General features: G+C 41.9%; 1 protein-coding gene across 1 annotated transcript in view; it reads right to left on the reverse strand.

Annotated features, from left to right (window-relative positions):
* The window catches only part of SNX30 (sorting nexin family member 30), a 55,481-nt gene that overhangs the window by 15,509 nt on the left and 20,009 nt on the right, over positions 1–19,963 (reverse strand). The window contains exons 2-6 of the mRNA XM_040090744.2: positions 19,219–19,407; positions 12,753–12,863; positions 8,969–9,127; positions 6,439–6,634; positions 5,593–5,792 (exon numbers count right to left, since the gene is read on the reverse strand). Of these exons, the coding sequence (XP_039946678.1) occupies positions 5,593–5,792; positions 6,439–6,634; positions 8,969–9,127; positions 12,753–12,863; positions 19,219–19,407 (855 nt within the window). The remainder of the gene's footprint in view (positions 1–5,592; positions 5,793–6,438; positions 6,635–8,968; positions 9,128–12,752; positions 12,864–19,218; positions 19,408–19,963) is intronic.

The following is a 19,963-nucleotide window of genomic DNA, read 5'->3' on the forward strand; positions in this document are numbered from 1 at the left end:
TGCCTTCATCCATGTCATCAATAAATGTCTGCCCAGCACAGACCCCTGAGGGACACCACTGGTGACTGGCCCCAGCTGGATGCAGCACCGTTCACCACCACTCTCTGGGCCAGGCCATCCAGCCAGTTCCTAACCCAGCGAAGAGTGCTCTTGGTGCTCTTGTCCAAGCCATGAGCTGCCAGCTTATTTAGGAGTATGCTGTGGGAGACAGTGTCAAAAGCTTTGCTGAAGTCCAAATAGACAACATCCACAGCCTTCCCTGCATCCACCAGGTGGGTCACCTGGTCATAAAAGGAGATCAGGTTGGTCAAACATGACCTACCCCTCCTAAACCCGTGCTGGCTGGGCCTGAGACCCTGGCCATCCTGTAAGTTCTGTGTGATGGCACTTAATATAAACTGTTCCATTATTTTGCCAAGTACTGAGGTCAGACTGACTGGTCTATAATTACCAGGATCCTCCTTTGCACCCTGTTTGTGAATGGGTGTCACATTGGCCAGCTTGCAGTTGTCCGGAACCTCACCAGTGAGCCAAGACTGATGGCAGATGATGGAGAGTGGCTTAGCAAGCTCATCTGCCAGCTCTCTCATCACTCTGGGATGGATCCCATCTTGTCCCATAGATTGATGGATATCCAGGCATTTCAGCAGTTCTCTGACTGCCACCTCTTCGATAATGAGGGAACCATTCTGCTCCCTGACATCATCTACCAGTCCAGGAGGCAGTTGTCTTGAAGGCAAGTCATCTCCTCACTAAAAACTGAGGCAAAGTAGGCATTAAGCACTTCTGCCTTCTCCTCATCTGCAGATACTAAGTTCCTTCCCTTGTCCAGTAAAGAACAAAGGTTGGTCTTACCCTTCCTTTTAGCATTAATATATTTGTAAAAACATTTCTTATTACCCTTTACAGAAGTTGCCATTCTAAGTTCAAACTGAGCTTTGGTCTCCCTAATTTTTTTCCTACATGCTTTAGCAGCTCCCTTAAATACTTCCTGAGAGACCTGACCCCCCCCTTCCAAAGCTGATACATCCTCTTTTTACTCCTAAGTTCCTCCAAAACCTCCTTGCTCATCCAGGCTGTACGTTTACCCCGTCGACTTACCTTTCGGCACACAGGGACAGTCTGTTCCTGTGCCCTCAAGATCTCTGTTTTGAGGCATGGCCAGCTTTCCTGAACTCTTTTGTTTTTAAGGGCTGCTTCCCAAGGGATGCTCTGAATAAGTCTCCTAAACAGGCCAAAGTCTGCCCTCCGGAAGTCCAATGCACAAGTTTTACTGGTGCTCCTCCTGATTTCAGCAAATATTGAGAACTCTATTATTTCATGATCACTTTGCCCCAAGCGACCTCCAACCACCACATCTCCCACCAGTCCATCTCTATGCACAAACAATAGATCTAACATAGTCCCTCCCCTGGTGGGCTCACCCACCAGCTGCAACAAAAAGTTGTCCTCCATACACTCTAAAAATTTCCTCACTGCCTCTTTTCTGCTGTATTAAGTTCCCAGCAGATGTCTGGTAGGTTGAAGTCACCTACAAGAACACGGACTGATGATCCTGAAACATTACCTAGCTGCTTATAGAATAAGTTATCCACCTCTTCCTCCTGGATGGGTGGACGATAACAGACTCCCAGTAGGAAGTCAGCCTTGTTGGCCTTCCCCTTAATTCTGACCCACAGGCGTTCAACTCCATCTTCCTTAGTTTCAATTCCTACAGTATCAAAAGTCTGCCTAATATAAAGGGCCACCCCTCCACCTTTTCTCCTTTTCCTGTCTCTTCTGAGGAGCTTGTAGCCATTGAGTGCAGTGCTCCAGCCATGTGAGTCATCCCACCACGTTTCCATGATGGCAGCTACATCACAGCTTTGCTGTTGCACCATGGCCTCCAGCTCTTCTTTTTTGTTACCCATGCTGCGTGCATTGGTATACGGGCACCTCAGCTGGGCTACTGACTTTGCCCCTAAGTCAGCCTTGCAACCCTTGGGCCTGCTTTCAGACAGTCCAGCTGCATGCCCCTCCCCCTTCAAACCTAGTTTAAAGCCCTCTCAACAAGTTCTGCCATTTCAAGAGCTAAGAATCTTTTGCCCTTAACAGAGAGATGTATCCCATTTGGTTCCAGCAGAGCAGGTGCTCTAAAAATTTCTCCATGATCAAAGAATCCAAAATTTTGCCTGTGACACCAACCCTTAAGCCACTTGTTCATTGTGTGAGGTCTCCTGTTTCTTTCATCATTTTCCTCTGCCACCAAATGGACTGCACAGAACACTACCTGTGCTCCTGCCCTATCAACTACCTGACCCAGTGCCCTAAAGTCTCTTTTAATTGCCTTGACACTCCTCTTTTCAATCTCATCACTGCCAGCCTAGAGTATGAGCAGTGGGTAATAATCAGAGGGCTGAATCAGCCCAGGAAGTCTCTCAGTGATATTTTGTACCCGAGCCCCAGGGAGGCAGCAGATCTCCCTGTGGGATGGGTCTGGTCGACATATGGGGGGCCTTCTGCTCCTGTCAGAAGGGAGTCACCTACTATGATTACCCTTCTTTTCTTCTTGATGTTAGAGGTGGTGATGCATCTTTCAGGTGAATCATAACTGGGGGACTCACTGGGCAGACAATTTTCTTCTAAATCGTCTAGCTGGCCCTCTAGATCTAGGACCTCATATCTATTCTGAAGTGGCACCTGGCTGAGGGATGGGGAGAAGTTTTTGTTATTATCTCCCCGAGCGGGGATACATTTCCACTCCTCTTCATTTATCAGGTGCCCTTCTATTACCTGAGAGCAGGAGGCATGTAAGTCCTCAGACTCACAGTCAGAGGCCTCCCTTAAAGATGGAAGGGCTGAACTCCACCAGTCTATTTCCATTTCACTTTCCCTGATACTTCTTAATCTTTCAACTTCCTCCCTAAGCTCAGCCACCAGCAAAAGGAGATCACTCACCTGTTCACATCGTAGGCACGCCTCCTCCACAGCACCCCCTGAAGCCACTGATAAGGTCAAACACTCCAGGCAGGAACTGGTCTGTACAGAGGCAGCCTTTTTGGAGAGCTCCACTTGGTCACATACACTTATACCAACCAGAGTTTTTGACCGTGTAGAAACCATTACTAGCAGACACCCCAAAAGCAACCAGGCAGCAAAAATACTTCAAACAACACAGAGGACACCTTACTTACAATACTGCCTGCGCGAACTGCCCTGTCCACGCTCCAGTGACTCACCATGCCCGTTTGCCCGCTCCTGTTCACCGCGCTCTGGGTCGCCGCGCTCCCCAGAGACCTCTTATAATCAGCCACTCAGTATCAGCACAGGAAGCTCCACCCCTTGCTCCTCAACGACCCTCAGGTGCAACAGTGCTCCTGAAGACATCTCTTCATATCTGAACAATGACGATAATTTGGCAGCTCTTACTCAAGGGACATTCAGCCAGCTATAGACTGCTCTATTGTGTTCCCATACCTCCACCAGGAGTACAGTGTGCAACAAACAAAGCAAATCAAGGTTGCACTGAACTCAGAGTACTTGCAGAGTTACCTTCCATCAAGGACACTGTGCAAAAGATGAGCTCTGAAAGACCGAAAGGGACTTTCATCTCACAAGTAGTCCTCACAGCAGCTGATGAAGAGGACTGCACTGCTAGTGAAGAGGACGCCCCTTTCAACAGAAAGTCTCCTGCGCTCCAAGGATAACCTCCTTATTAACCTTGGTTACTTACTTGGTGTTATAGATTCTGCAAGGACTGCTCAGCAGCTGCTCACTTCAGAAACAGAAACAGGCTGAAGTTTTCTAGCAGAAAAAAACCTGAGAGAGTTCAGTTTTGATATCTGAGAGGGAAGGAAAATATGAACGGTCTCTCTTGGCTAACAATAGTTTTTGTGCTTGTTTTTCAAATTTGTAGACTGAATAAAGCTAATAAGATGCCCAAGCCAGACATTAAACAGCATAATCCTTTAGAGAACAAGAAAGTCAAGTCAACAGTCTAAAACATTCAAGCTAAAAAGCAAGGGTTTCTTTAGCTGAAGAAGTACTTTAGACAGTTAAGTAACTGTTGGCTTGGAGCCCTTCTAAAAAGCCAAAAGGAAGCCTAGATGCAAGTCTGTAATTTGCTCTCCCTATGGTAAGTGGTGATTATCTGCCTAAAGTACATCTTCAGCTAAAGAGACCCTTGCTTTTTAGCTTAAAAAAATTTCTTCTCCTATATTTGTGAAGAGTACCTCTCACAATTCACCTTACCTCTTCAGATGCCATCCCTGGTAGGCAGAAGTTCTGAGTTAAAATATTTAACACTAGACTCAGGCTCTGTTTATTTGTAAGCACACACCACCCACCTCCAGTTCCTAGAGTCCTAACATCCTGAGACAAGGCTTCCTACAGCTCACTGTGTTCAAGCAATACTTTACTGTTAACAGACCCATAAAGAATATACACCTCATTCATGCTGGGATCAAATTGATGGTGAGAAAAGCAAAGAATATACACAGGGAATTAGTGCAAAGCCATCTGCAAGAATACTTTAATCACACAGATATACAGCTCCTGAAGCTCAGAAAAAGACATCTACAAGTACATGTTTAAAATCTCAGTCTGAGAAGCACTAAGATGGAGAAGGACTACCATGTTCAGACTGTAAGTTTATAGTGGGCTATTAGATCTGTAAAGGAATGCGTATCATAGCCTTGTAACAGTTGTTCCAAGTGGAAAGTCTTCAGAAGGAACTTCTCTGTAAATACCCTACAGCAGGCCTGATATATATATACACACACACACACATATATATACACATATACACATATATACACACACACATATACATATGGCACACATACTGTGCCATGGGCATGTGGTGAAAAGCTCTGATGGACAAACTAAAGTCCTTGATATAATTTTGTAGTGAAGTCTACTCAGTAATTCTTTTCCTCATTAGATGTGATTGATTACCAATGCTCCTTAACTTCAAGAGAATAAAACCCACATTAAAGTAGCTTTTATTACATCTGCGTAAGCGGCAAAACATCAAGTCCTTAGAAAGATTACAAGTCACAGAAAGCCATCTTTAAGCAGTTACTTAGTATGCAGAACTTAACAACAGGCATATCATGCCTAGGGTATGGGGATGACAGAGGAAACAATATCTGTCATTTGGACACATGGTTTCTAAAACAAGGCACCTATATCTGCTATATACAAATGACAGAAACTGCTAATGCTGTAATTCCTGTTGGATCAGGCTGTGACCTTGTAGTGACGAGCTGAAGCACAACTGGCTTCAATTCAAAGATTCTAGGCAGCCACAGGATGTCTTCTATAGAGTACTACCTGCCACACCAATGAAAGGGCAACTCTGCAACATGTTGTGTATGCCCTACAATACTGACCCTAGCTTGAAGGGTCAGAGCAGACAGATAATGCTACCCATGCAGTACCCTGCTATTAAACACACCTAGCTGTGTTTTGGCTATGAAAATGTCCTACTACTTAATGTATTATTTATTTCCCCCACTTTTCCCACTACCACCATTTCTCACTGTTAAAAAAGAACTCCCTAATTCTAGGCAAATACAATGACAGTGCTTTCTGCCACAGGGTTCTCTTTACCTTCATTGACTCAGCATACAATATATATTCCCTAAGTACAGGCAGGAAGTCTTCTGTCATGTCCTCACTGAGTTCTTCAAGAGCTGTGCAGCAATTCCCAATACAGGCAGACACTCCTTCCAGCGGCTCTGATAGCTCTACCTCCAGCCCACTCCACGTTGAATAAACAGGTCCATATTCTCGCAGTTCCACCAAGTATTCTATAAGAAGCAGATGGAAAAACAGATTGAGAGTAAAAGCAAGGCACAAAGATGTGCAAACACAAAATAGGAGAAATTATGCACCACTTTTGAATAACATTAATCTCCACAGGCCTCCACAGGAACCTATGTTGAATTAGCCTCTTAATAGACAGTGTTCTATGGCTGCACAGGTGACAGGTTCAAGTTGCCTCTTTCTTAACTCACTATTCCCACAGACTTCCAATACAAAGACTCCTGTACCTTTGTAGTAGCCAAGGTCAGTTTTTTAAACATATGTAAAACTTGACTCTACTAAAACAGACCTGTAAAGCTTATCTCCATCTAGGAATTCCATTTGTACTCCTCCAGGCTCTTCCATCTTGCAAAAGTCTTTCAAAAAATTACTCCAGTAAGACAGTAGGTTGGTACAAAAAGTTAAACTTAAAAAAAAATTCTTTGGAGAGTTGAGTTAATACCAGAATATCACTGTTGTTAGGTTTTGGCCCTTTTTAAAATCTGGAACAGGCATTAGATTTTGCCCTGTGTGTGTGACATATTACAGGCCAGAATCATCAACACAAATTGCCTTGATCATGCTATCAACCAGAATAAGACACAGAGCATTCACACTGAAATATTATGATGGAACACCTTGTGTCCTTACCCAACTGTTCCTTGATGATCCGTTGTGCTATTCTGTCAATGGTACCAAGCTTTAGAGAAAATGTGTCTAGATAATCCCCAATGGCTGCAAACTCCAGTGGCCGACTTCTTAATTTGTAGCCTCCTGTAACATATTTAACAGACTCCCCCATCTTTGACAGCAAAGCCATTCCTTGCTTTTTGTAGGCATTAAGATCCTAGGAATTAAAACAAACAACCAAAACAACAAAATAACCAAAACAGAAAAGAATATATTTAGGAAAACTCACTTACATGTTTAAATACTAATACAATGAAGGATACTTTCCAGTCAAGATCAAATCTTGTGAAAGCAAGAGATTACATATGACATGCAGCCTTGCAAAAAGGCTTTCTTTCTACAAGCTGTACAGCTAAGCACCGCTTCAAGGCTTCAGGAAGCAAATTATCCAGAAGAATAGTATGAAGTACATTAGAAATAACTAAGTAGCCCAACTTTGCATGTGGCCACACTTTCCCATGTTCTTGTACTCTCACCAGGGAAGCAGGTTTATTAATAGCTCTGATTCCACCAAAAGAGCTCACGCCATTCATCTAAAAACACTTCTAAGTCATGGCTACAATACCAGCATTAATCAGATGAACCAGCTGGCTCTAATGACCTACTACAGAGCTACACATTGCACACCTATTTAGTAAGTAAGCTTCTCACTCCAGTTCTGTGTTCAAACAGGAGGCGCGTAAAGACTGCACGCAGAAAAAATGCAGCATGGAGAGACCAGCAAAGCTTCTCTGCAAGAGAGACTGTAGCTCAGGCTGGGTCAGACACATCCATGTTAACGCCACAGAAAGTGTAAACTTCCTTCACACTCCTTTACACATTTGTATAAACCAATTTTCAGATAATCTATGCTGACAAGACTGCTTGCCTATGATTTTCTTTCACCTTATCAGTACACCAGAAAAAAACTGTTTTAGTTAGCCAAAACTCTGCCAATTTTTCATTTTACTTCTTCCACCAGAGGTCAGTACTCAACACCTCAAAATTGGCTGAAGAGCTAGAGTTCAGTTATCCTATAGAACCTGAGGAAGAGATGTGTTCAAACCACATAGGACTGTAGAGATCAAGAATTTAGACATATTATTACAGACTAGACTAAAAGCTTAGGTGTTCTTAAAAAAAAAAAAAAAAATTCAAGAAACCAGCAGCCATCTTCCAAACACGTATCATGGTACTCCTTCCATGTACTATGGTATTGACTTAATGTAAGTCAAATACTAGTCCGATTAAGAAAACACGACATCTTAGCAGCTACTACAATTTTCAATTATGTTTGCATTTAAACGCAGTTTGACTTTTGCTTTCCACACGTCCTCAGCACAAGCTGCAGGCAAGCATCAGAAAAGATCCTTAAACCAAAAATTATTCACTCACTCTCTCTCAAGCATTCTGGTATGTTACAGGTCCAAACAGGGAACATGAAGAAATGCTGGTTTCTCTTTTTTCAGCCAGGAAGTGACCTTATGATTTCCTGTAGTAACTAAATTCTGAAGTCCTAGCACACTGAATTGATACCTCACTGCTCCACTAGACCAAGTTCAAACATTAGAGACAGTCAGCAGAACATGTGCCCTTTCCCCTCACCTCCCAGGATGCTCTGTAATCTCAAGGCAAACTCTTTCTAAAGCAGAGGACGAAGCCTTGACATTCATTTCACGGGGTGGGAAAAGAAAAATAAAGCAGCAAAGAAAGATGCAGCATGCTTGGGCAGATAAAAAGAGGAACAGAGTTATATGACATTTAACGTGCTGAAGAAATTCTGCATTTCTGCCTTGTTTCAGTGGTTAAGCTCACCATGAAGGGGAAATAAAAGAACATTAGAGATTGATTATTAACAGCAAGCAGAGCACGAACCTGAAGTGAGCTAGAGTAATGTGACTTTGGAAAGGGATGCTTTTACAGCTTTTCTCACCTATCTGGTAAAACCCAAGCATAGCTGCAGGTCCTCCTAGCCTTATATACTTCTAAAGAAAGCCAAGGAAAATTGCACCATTCCTGCATGAGTCATGCAGAAGACAAGCATTAAATTGTTGGCTGAGAACAGAGAATAATGAGGCCTCCATGCTTAGCTTTGAGGGCATCAAGTGCAAGCAGTATAAAAAGTACAGGCAAGAGAAAAACTCAAGAAATTTGAAAGCCTTTGTGCAAGAGAGACTTCTTTTCCACTCCCCCTTCCCTCCATCCCAAAAGAAGATTTTAGAGTCTACAGGTTTCTGTATTTTTATTCTCTCTGGCATAACAGGAGTATGTTCTAGGCTACAAAACAAGCAGGTCTGGAGAATGCAATTTATCTATCTGCAAAGGTGATTCCCCTTCCCTTCAAGTACGGGGAACCCAAACTGTTGTCACACACAACAGTGAGTGCCCAACAAGCCTCTGGTATTTTAGAGGAAGCTCTGATCTGCACATGTAGTTTTGTTAATGCATTTTTACCCTAATTTCAGAAGGGATTGTAAAGGTCAACAACTGCATTTGAAAGTTACTGGCTTACCTTAGCTGTGAGAAAGATGCTGAAGTGCTCATTAAAAGACAGCACTGGGTGATCAGTTATTCTCTTCAAGAACTTGTCTAATGCTTTCCTTCTTGTCTCCACGAACTCTTCCGAAAAGCGATCAACAACACCCTTCACCACAAACTTCTCAGGAAGAGGCTGTCAGAGTACAAGATTCAAAAGACCAAAAACTTGCTTCTATTATTTGGAAACAAACAAAGCCATCTAATTCCAGTCTTAAAAGGAACTGAAACATTGTGTTTGCTAACAGGAACCATGCATCAGATGGGATGCAAGCCGTGCTCAGAACTATCCTTTAGCCGGTCTGGCTTAAAGCTAGCCATTCCACTGAGAGTCACACCAGGCAAGTCAGACAGTACTCACACCAAGTACTTGCAGCATAGCTTAGACTGTTCTTCCTACAGCTATCCATATTCAAGATCCAGCTCTAAAGAGATGCCAGAAGAGCTGCATGCTATTTATAACAGAAGTGCGCACCCCCCCGCCCCACCACTCAGTGTTGAAGCAAGGCTGTACAGTCTCAGGAAACCCAGAAAATTTGACAATTCTACGTAGTCCCCACACACCCTCCCTGAACAATTCAGAGCTTTTGAACAGGGCCCTCCTCCAAAAAGCTGACAACTTTAGTGAGAACACTGAGCAAAAACAAACCAGGGGCTTGACATAGCAAATGGCTGGATCTTTTCTGAAGTGTGAGCACACGGGGTCATCTATCACAGCTGACTTTCCTGAGTTTGTTTCTGTGACAAAGGCCTGATAATACACCCACTTTTACACCTTACTATTTTGAGTCCTTCAGTTCATCTCTGCCATTTGGCTTGACATGTAACCCCAGACTGTCTTTAGATTTCCTAGTTATGCAGTCTCCCCCGTTACACTTGGATTACAGACTCTATAGTACCACTTCAGACGGAAAATAACTTTTTAAGCTGAAGCATGGTTAGTTTCAGCTCTGCCACTAGATCTGCTTTTGTTCTGTTGAGACAGCATGTTCTGTTGGACTTCAAGATTATTATCAGTTTTAAAATTTTGCTTTGCATTTCATTCTTGTGAACCAGTCCATCCAGACAATCTGCTTACAGTTAGGCTAGCAGTGACAGCCATTTTCACCCAATTCAGGAATTAAGATTCTCCTCTGCAAAGAGTATATCATCTAAAATCTGTGTCAAAAACAATTAAAGAAAAAAAATCTATACATATTGCTTTCCCACCATACCTGAATTGACATGGGCTTTATGTAAAGACTCCATCTCCTAGAAAAGCAAAGCCAGCATGACTTAGCTTCAACACAGCTACATTTTGACCACTGTATTTGGTTCTTACAATTTAAGACTTACCTTATTATGCTTAGCATTCAAATCAGTCAGTCATTCTGGTTAAACCAGCATAAGGTACACTATCATTACACTTCTTCAGAAGTATAATGCCTTGTGCATTAGTTTTCAGGGAGGAAGAAACTCTCTTCCTTTGCTTTGTAAACTTTAGCTGGGACTCTACGAAGTCACTACCTCAGAACCATATATACAGGAGGAAAAAAAAAGTTTAAAGAAAAAAAAAAGAGGGAAAGGAAGACTAAAAGTTCAACCAAACACATCCAAACTGGCACTGAGTCACTAGTTTGAGCATTTGAAGAATGCATCTCTATGACAAAGACTTCTGCCATTTACCTGGTTTCAACTACAGTAGGAGGTACATTCCTTTCCATTTTAGGCCTCCGGAGGTCCATCTCAAGTAATCAATACACACAATTAGCAACGGGTATCTTGCTTTAACTGTGCTAATTATCTGTCTTCTAGTCTTCCATCTTAACAATTTATTTTTCCCTACTGAGACATATGAGCAGAGTTCATTGCCATCAGAAATAGCTTCAAGTATCCAAACATCCAAATCTTGGCGGTGTTAGGTTTACTTTTCTAGTCTAGAGAGAGATCTGAGATCAGTTCTACTGTTTTTTGCAAGAAAATATTACAATGTCTCAGATCTTTTAAAAAGAAGTAACTCAGCAACTGAAGAGATGAAGAGAAACCCATACTGAGCTTAGTCTTGGCTCCTAAGTGTAGGCTGTCATGACACACAGCACTGAAAAGACACATCATTAACTACAGGTTATTAAGATTTTAGGAAGAATCACTATATTGAGATTAGGAAGACAACTCCCTTCTGATAACTTGTTAAAACAGACTGTCAGGGATTGCAGTATCTATAATTACATATACAGATAGTGTTAGATTATCTTGAAACATCTTTCCAGAATACACTTGAGTCAGTGCATCTGAAACCGCCTTTAGCTTCTATACCTCATCTATTTCTAGATGACAAATACATAAAGCATTCAGCAGTCTCCCCACCTACCCTGCATGAAGGAGATTAACAAGAGATTCCATAATTGCTAACTTGTGCATAAACAGATAAAATAGGGCAGCACATCCTTTTATCTCCAGATTTTCTAGAAGAAAAGCACCTAAGATACTGGCTTGTTCTGCGGCCAGTTCCATGTCCAGTACTACAGCTACTCATGCTAAGTTCTGCGTGCAACAAATTCCTGGTCAGAGCAAAGAAATGATTCCCTGATTGTGACTCACCTTCTGCTACTCGACTATTATTTACAACCTTGGAGGCTTCAGGCAGAACTGGCTGCCTGTTGGTGGACTCAAAAATCTGCAGAAACTTAACTGTGATTGTTCCAGCTGTTCAGAGAATGGGGCGTGAGAAAACAGTACGGGCACTTAACACATGCCTCCACCTTATGCTGTCTAGCTCACTGTCTTTCTTTTCCCTACTGCTCACTAAACATGTGTGCGGCCAGTTAGTGGTGTCACATGGTTTTGTGAAGTACTTCTTATCTCTGAGACACTCAACTATTATTCCACTTGAGGCAAGTCCCAGCATAATTAAGGACTTAAACAGTGCTCAACCAAAGATCAACCTAACAATACTCACACAGCCTACTCCTTGCTGAGGGAGAAAGGGAGGGCAGAGAAACTTCCACCATTCCAGACAGGCAAGCTAAAGTATGCTAGTAGTGTTTCTATTTCCTGCCAATTCAATTCCTACAGGGCTTTTTAAATGTCTTTGTTCAAAAGCCCTGAAGGCCGTGATCTCACAGGTCCCCTACCTATTCACACAAAAAACATATAAGCTAGTACTAACCTCCCCTCACCAAATAAGGTGGTCGGATGACCAGTTTCAGCAACAATGGGTGCAGTAGTTTAGTTAATCTTATTAGGTAAACTCCTGCCTACTGAAGGAGCAGCATGCAATAGCTACCAAGCCAGAGGCTGAGACTTCCAAGTCCGTGCTACTACATGTCAGTGCTATTAAGTGTTAGCACAAATAGTTTTAAATTACGCTGTAAAACCAACTCAAAAAGCCATCTTGAAAACCGAGACTAGAACCTGAAGTACCTGTGGCTTTTCATAATCCCCAGACACTCTGAAATACAGATGTAATAACTGAGCAAACAAATGAAATGTATTTTATTTATGTCACAGCTACTGTAGTCAGCACACGTATTGCCCCGCAGGAGGCTGACAAAGCTCACCTCTCAGTTAGGCCACTCAAGAAAAGTCTAAACTTCCTAACTAGTCAGGAATGGGAAGCTCTTTCCACTGTACTGTAAGACAATAAAGTACCATATTTAACTCTAACTACTCAAAGAAAATGAAGTACTTTTTTTAAAATCTCAATACATATCATCCAAATATTACCCTTGGAAGACAGATGCATAACTGTCCTCAAGAGCAGATTCTTGCTTACTACCTACGGGAATAAGATGCGTTGGCTGGGACTCTTCCAGCTTGTTTCTCAACCAGTCGAAGTCTTGGTACCGCCGACGGACCGAATACTCTGGCAAATCAAACTCTGCTCGTGTGGTCTGGAAAAGAACAGGATATACTTACTGTGCAGTAATGCCTCTCACTTTAGAGCTTAGCAGCAAATGCAGTACAGCCACCCCTGGCAAGGGTGAAGCCAGACAATCCTTGCAGGAGCAGGTCTTAATCCCCAAAATTGTGCAGCCAGCATGAGAGAAAGATCCTCTGGCCTTTGAAGTAGTGGAAAAGCAGTAATATGAAAAATGATTGCTTGGAGCTGATGTGTTAGGATCTACTTGTATTTCATTACATGTTCCACTCTCATCATGGCAGAAATCCACAGAGCAGAAACACTGCACACCACATAACTCTCTTGGCAGCCACAAGATTGCAAGGACTGAATGAGGTATTCATTGTGAGGACAAGACCATTTTAACCATCAAAAATTAAAAGTAAAGGTGTTTACTGACTTGTTTATTCTATGACATGCACTGTCCACAGGTGAAAAAGGATTTCACCACTGTCCTATGCTCTGCAATTGATGGGCTTATCACACTCCAAGGTCAAAAGATGAGAGAGAACATAAGCCAGTGTAAGGTATGACGGACTATTTTTGTTGACTTCCAAGACAAAGAAACAAATCTGTTTATGTGTATGTCCAATTAGATATATTATTACATTAAATTAACTCTTTTACATTTTCCTTCTTTAGGGCAAGGTCATTACAGGTTCAACAGGAAAAAAGTAAGTATGCAGATAAACTGCTGGCAAGTGTTTTATCGAGTCTTTGAACAGTCCATAACCCTTCTGGAAGGCTAACTGTATGGGGTTGCTTGCAGAGCACATACTGCAACTGCTAAAAACACTTGTGAAAATGTGTACCAACTAGGAGTGTATGCTGGCATTGCAGCAGCCCTGATTAGAAGGTAGACGGCCCTTATAGTTATGTCCCACTGAGAAGCACAGGCAGCTGTAATTAAGTCACTCCCCGCATTACGTCCATCTTGCAATGAATGGCTCACAGTGCCAGCACACTACATGCCAACAGCCAGGCATCAAACCCAGCACATTCTGGGGAATACACTGGCAAACCCAGCTTTGAACTGGCATGGAGTCTAGCAACTGGTTGCTTTGCTAATCCCAGCCAGCAGCAGCCTTTAAATGCAATCCACCTCTTCACTTGCTCTCTGGATGATCTTATCTCTTCAGTTGCTGCATTTTACTCCCACCAGTCACCACTGGGGATCCTGTAGAAGTTCTACATATGAAATCTCCTCCTAGGATGAGGTCAGGAGCCTCAACACAGTATCAACAGCACAGTACGTCTAGGATACTGTAAGCAGCAAGCTGATGTGTTATTACCTACGAAATTGTTTGTCTTCTAGTAGAGGAAGACTTAGACAGAAAAAGAAATCAGGATCAGCTCCTCCCTTCTTTGATCTGCTAGGCCATGGTAAGCAATATAGAGGTTAGTCCACGGACTAACATAACAAATCCTCATGAATTGGAGCAGTTGGGTTTGTAGGTGAGGGACTTCCAAGACCTCTATATCCACTGTACATCTGTGCTTTACTCAGTTACCCACATCTCAGGGTAACACCAGCTTACTGAAAATCTAAGAGTGCCATGCTATACATGTGACTTCTTGAGACTTAATTTGAATCACTTTCACTTGTTTTGAGTAAGAGACTGAATGATATTATTTTAGAAATTTAAATTAAAAAAACAAGGGTGGAGTGAGGCAGCAATAACTCAGTAGAAGGCAAAGCATCTGTGAACTGGCTTTCACTGCTCACAGGCATTCTAAGAGATCAGAGAGTGAGTGAATGAGAGTAACCAGAATAGCTACACGCTACAGTGTCTTATCCTGAAGCATGAGAATGAAGGTAAAGCCTCCCATCTGTAAAGCACTGAGAAGCTTATTAACCACTATTCTGCTAATAGTTAAGGAAAATGGTATAAGACTGTCTAGGAGTAGGAAAGCAAGGTTAAGTCCCAGTACACAAACCATACATTAGCTATCATTCACCTATAGTAGACTGCTCTTGTTGCCTTTACTTCACAAGCAGAATTGCAAAGTTTTCCTTATATCACTTTTTTTAACCTGAGATGAAAATACAGCAGCAACATTTCAACGCTTACTGCACAGGTTACCAAATCTAGACAGCAAATAAGCCTTTCAAAGACTATTTGAGCAGAACATAAAGGCCTTCCAAGGCTTAAATGAAACCTCACTAACACTGAAAGAATTTGGATCTAAGGTCAAACTGTTCATTAGGTTAGCACAAGTTACTTTTTCCAGATCGCACATAAGAGGAAGGAGGATCTTGCCACAGTTGAAGCACAGTGCTCAAGAACACATTGACTGAAGTAGCTCGGGTTGCAGCTGCAGTGGGAGCTGCAGGTTGAGCTCTGGCTGGTGGAGCCCAGGCAAAGAGGCTGTGAAGAGCCGATCCTCAGCACAACAAGGGCCCGGGGACCTGCTGCCCAGCCAGGGGTCCTGCTGCCCAGCCAGGGGACCGGACACTGAGACTCTGCAGGAGCCGAAGACCCCAGACCTTCCCACGCTTAGACTGGTGAGGGGATAAAAGCCCAGGGCTCCCTTTGTTCAGGATCCCTCCTCAGAGACACCAGCTCGAGCTGTTAGTTTGTTATTGCACTGTGATGAAATTATTTTAGTGGTTGGGACACCTGAGACTGCTGTGGGAAAACTGGGGACAGAAACCTGGTGTGACTGTGTAAGTGAGGGGGCATAGCTGGGAAAGGAAAAGGGCTTTTTTCTCAGCTCGGGTGGTGCAAGAGCGACTGCCAGAGTGGCTCCTGGATGGCTGACCAGGGAAATTTCCATAATAGACCACAAGTGAAGCATCTATGTTGTTGTCACAGTCAAATTCCTCCCGCCTTCTCAGTAAGATTCATAAATCTCATCTTGCAAGGACATGTGTCTCTTCCAAACGAAGCTGAGAAACTTACATGGCAGATCTTAACCTCTCAAAAAATAATGGGCAAGATGTTTCCAGAAACTTACTGAAAATTCCAGCACAGCTTCACTAAGTCAACACTGTAGTACTCTGAGCTCTGTTTTACTTGCTGGAAAGCAGGCAGAGTTACAGACACTTTTACCTTAGTAGCTGGAACAGTTTTGACTAAAGGCAGTATTAAGGCAATCACCAAGTCTTGGTCTTGCATAAGATTCTTGTCTTCCTTGGAAGCAGTTAGCAGCCAAACCTGAAAGCTAGCCTGTGATGACTATATGAAAGTATTTTTGTACCCTGATTCTACTCTCTTAACTCACTAGACTTGATTCCAGATTCCCTTCCATGTTATTATTTAAGTTTGAGGCAAAATCTTCAACTAAGAAAAGAGGAGAATTGACAGAGAGGGGAAAGGAAGAAGGCTGATGTTCTTAGCACTCCAGTATTTCTTTTTGCCTCAAATAGTTTAGCCTGTTTGGAAAAGACTTCATATCACTTTTATCTGCTTGTATCGAAGGAATCAGGCCGTTTGATGTGTTCAAGTAATCTACCCAATGAATGGACTAGAAGCACGATGAGAAAGACAGGAAAGTGCAAACATGACTTCCATTTCAGTACTGACTGGTTTGAAACACTCTCCCTTCAAGCCTGCAGAGCAACTGCATGACTCTGAGGAATGGCACTCAGCTGTTCAGACCTCCATGAGAAAAGGCATAGAAGGCCTTGCCATCCTAGAAAGTACCATGAAAGTGAAGTTAGAAGTACACTTATTTATGTTTTCTCAGGAAAGATGACTATATAACATAAGGCCAAGCTTTACCTTCCCCCTTCTTTCTAAAAAAAAAAAAATTGTGCTTGGCAAAATGTCCCTAAAATGCACACCCATCTATCTGAAGGACACAAAGACATTTCAATCATCACAGTCAAGACCCATTAAGTTCCAGCACAAGTTTCATCCACAAGTTTCACTAACCTCCCTGTGTAAGAAAACTGCTTACTAACTTGCATTAGTAACTGCATCAGCAAGATGAATACAGAATATGAGAAAATCAGGTCAGTCCTGAATCATTGTCTTGTTAGCTGAAGGATTACTATTACATTCTTTAAATGTGTTCATCCACAAGACAGGCTAGGGAACGTTACCTGGCTCTTACTAGGGAACTGTGAAAACAGGTACACAAGCAGGATCAAGTAAACTCTTAAGTTTTCCTTTGCAAGCCAAAGTTTTGACCCTTCCTCAGTCATCACTACCTGCTAACAAAGACATGAGAAGATGAAAAGCCCGAGAGCCCAAGGCATATTGCAAGACTTTTTTTTTTTTTTTTTTTTTTCCCCTGTTGGAATGAAGGACCTGTAAAAAGAAAAATGAAACAAAACTCCACACAACACAAATGCAATTGTGGTCGGTCTACACTCTTCCCTACAGTGGTATCCTGCCACAGCCACAACCACACATTACAGCATTAGCAACTCCCCTCTTGCCCTGGTGATGCTGCTTTTCAGTCTTCAGAATAACTCATTCTATGATCTACGTTTATCCAAACCTTTGACATTCCAGAAGCATTCTCCAATAGAGAAAAAAAAAACCCAGACATTCCTGCTTACTCATTCAGAAGCACCAGAAAGACCATTTAGAGGTTCTCAAACTTCTTTCCTGCATGGCTGCAAGGGTGATGTTGAGAAGGCTCCTCACCTCACTCTGTGGATTATTCCTGTGCAGCTTTTCTGCCATGTTTAATTACTGCTTGCAGTTACAAAGGCTAATCAGCAATTAGCTTGGCATTGAAGATGCCTTGTTTATAGGGCAAGAATGAGTTAGACCATTAATACTGTTAGTCTTGATCAACGGTAGATAGCCCTAGAGGTTCTGACCCTAGAGAATAACCAAAAGTTTCCAAGAATAACAAAACTAAAAAGATGAGAATTTCATGGTGATTCAGATGAGTAACTTACCCAGTTTCATAATAATATTGCAATAGTATAATATAGCAGATTTATGTGCTACAATGAGATCCAAAATAAAACAAGTATTAACAGATAGGTAGATAGACATCAAAATCAGAAGTATGGAATTATTTTTTTAAATAAGAAAAGAGACATTGTTGGCGAATACTTCTGACCTAAATATAGTAAAGACCTTGGCTATGTTTCAGAATTCTGCTTTAAAAAGAAAAGTAACCCTTGAACATAAGGATTTCCAAGCATAAGAACTATAGGGTGCCACTACAAAGAAGTATTTTATACTGATGGAATAATTAAGTCTTAATTCAAGACAGGAACAACATTAGCCAATTTTAGCCATTTCCCAGCTGAAAGCCACATTTTATTTTGTGGCTCCTATTCCTTCTGATCAAATAATAGCTGAAGGCTTAGCTGCTCCAAGTAAAAAACGATACAATGCTTCCTGCAAGAGTAAGACTATTAAGAGTAAAAATGGTAGACAACAAAACTGTGTTAAATGTAACACAGCAAGAGATAGTAACTATTTTAGAGAAACTCTATTTTCTCCTGAGCAGTCTGAAAGTGAAACTTTGAAGTGGACATTTGGAAAAAAACTATCTGTGGCCTGTAAAGTTTCCTTATCACCAAGGAAAATATTTGCTCCAGTACATACTGCCATCTAAGTGGACTGCAGGAATGTTAATCTTTTTGGACAAGTGTATCAAGTATATTACTAGTAACGCTTTTTGCCTTAGGTAACTGCAAGTGCTCAAAGCAGATGTCAACATCTCCTATCAGCTCATTATAATGAGAAAGATTTAGTTAAGAGGAATCAACATTTCAGTCGTAAATGTAGTGGACTTTTGAGATCACTTTTCATATTGATATATATAGATTACATTAATGATTGAACTACAACAGATACTGAAAAAATCTCCAGCCTCTTTTGGTTGGCAGCAGAATTCTTAGGATACTTCATTTTATTACTAGCTGTAGAACTATCTGAACCAGAAACTGTCTGAAAGCTGAGGATCAGGACTACGATTTTAGTGTATAACAGACGAAAAGTAGTAAACACTTTCAGCAACAAGCTTAAAGAAAAGGACAGACACAAAGTGAGATGATTAACAGTGAACCAGTAACAAGGCATATTTCCCTGAAGGAAACTCAAACCAACTGAGTGTCAGATAACTTAAATGAACAAACTGTGAAGTTAATGAAAGAAACTGGCCATGCAAGTTTACAAACAGTACTATTTAGGAATCAGAGACAAAAAAAAAAAAAAAATTTGACATGTTAAAAGACTTTTCCACAGTTTCAGACACTGAAGCAAGGTCTGCTAAGAGAAGTAATTTCTTCTACACATTCACAAGGTACCATAAGACACTACATTCTTGTCCTTAAGAGAAGAAAACACAGTGCAAGATGTGAATATCCAGAACATGCCCCAAAGTTATTCCACAAAGAAGGAAGTACTAGGAAACAGAATATTCCTTTGTACCTTTGTTGTAACCCTGTATGTGATATATGTCTCCATTGTGCACACGTGTTTTTTGGGATCATCAACAGTAACGAAGAGGTCTCTAGTTTCCACATCCAAGTCATCATCCAGCTGCAGTCTGTTGAGAAGAGATGAAGAGGAGGCTGGGCTAGAAGTGTCCACGGGAGTGCCATTGGGCAGACTGAGATCCTGTATTGGAGAGGGAAAAAAAAAAAAAGGAAGTTAACAGATCCTAGGTTTTAGCGCAGTATTTTCAAGGACACCACAAACAAGCTTCTCTGACATATTACAAGGGTTGTTTGTTTTAGCACCTCCAAAGATCACCCTTTTCCAGGACACCTGGGCAACACCCTGAAGTCTTTGAGCATTAAGCTGAAGAGAAAGCACATTATCACTACATTTTCCCTAAGTACAGCACAACCTGCTTTCTATTCATAGGGAAGCAGAGTACTGCTGAACCAACAGTACTTGGTGACACTAAGCCAACCTAGATTGAAAACAAAACAGCTAGGCAAATTGAGAGAGCTACACTTAAAAGACAGGTTTCAGGTGAAGTGGCAACGGTTCAGTTGCCTGGAATGCAATCAGCTTTCACTTCTGGAGACTTATGATGGAGGAAGGAGCACAACTTTCACTGGAGGTCTCCCATCCATTCCATTAACTTCCACGCATGTTGGCAGCAGTTAGAGTCTAAATTGCCATCACTGCATTACAGAACAAGTCACAGATCATACTCTCCTGCACA

The sequence above is a fragment of the Hirundo rustica genome, chromosome Z, assembly GCF_015227805.2.
Source record: "Hirundo rustica isolate bHirRus1 chromosome Z, bHirRus1.pri.v3, whole genome shotgun sequence".
In the NCBI taxonomy this organism is placed as follows: Eukaryota; Metazoa; Chordata; class Aves; order Passeriformes; family Hirundinidae; genus Hirundo; species Hirundo rustica.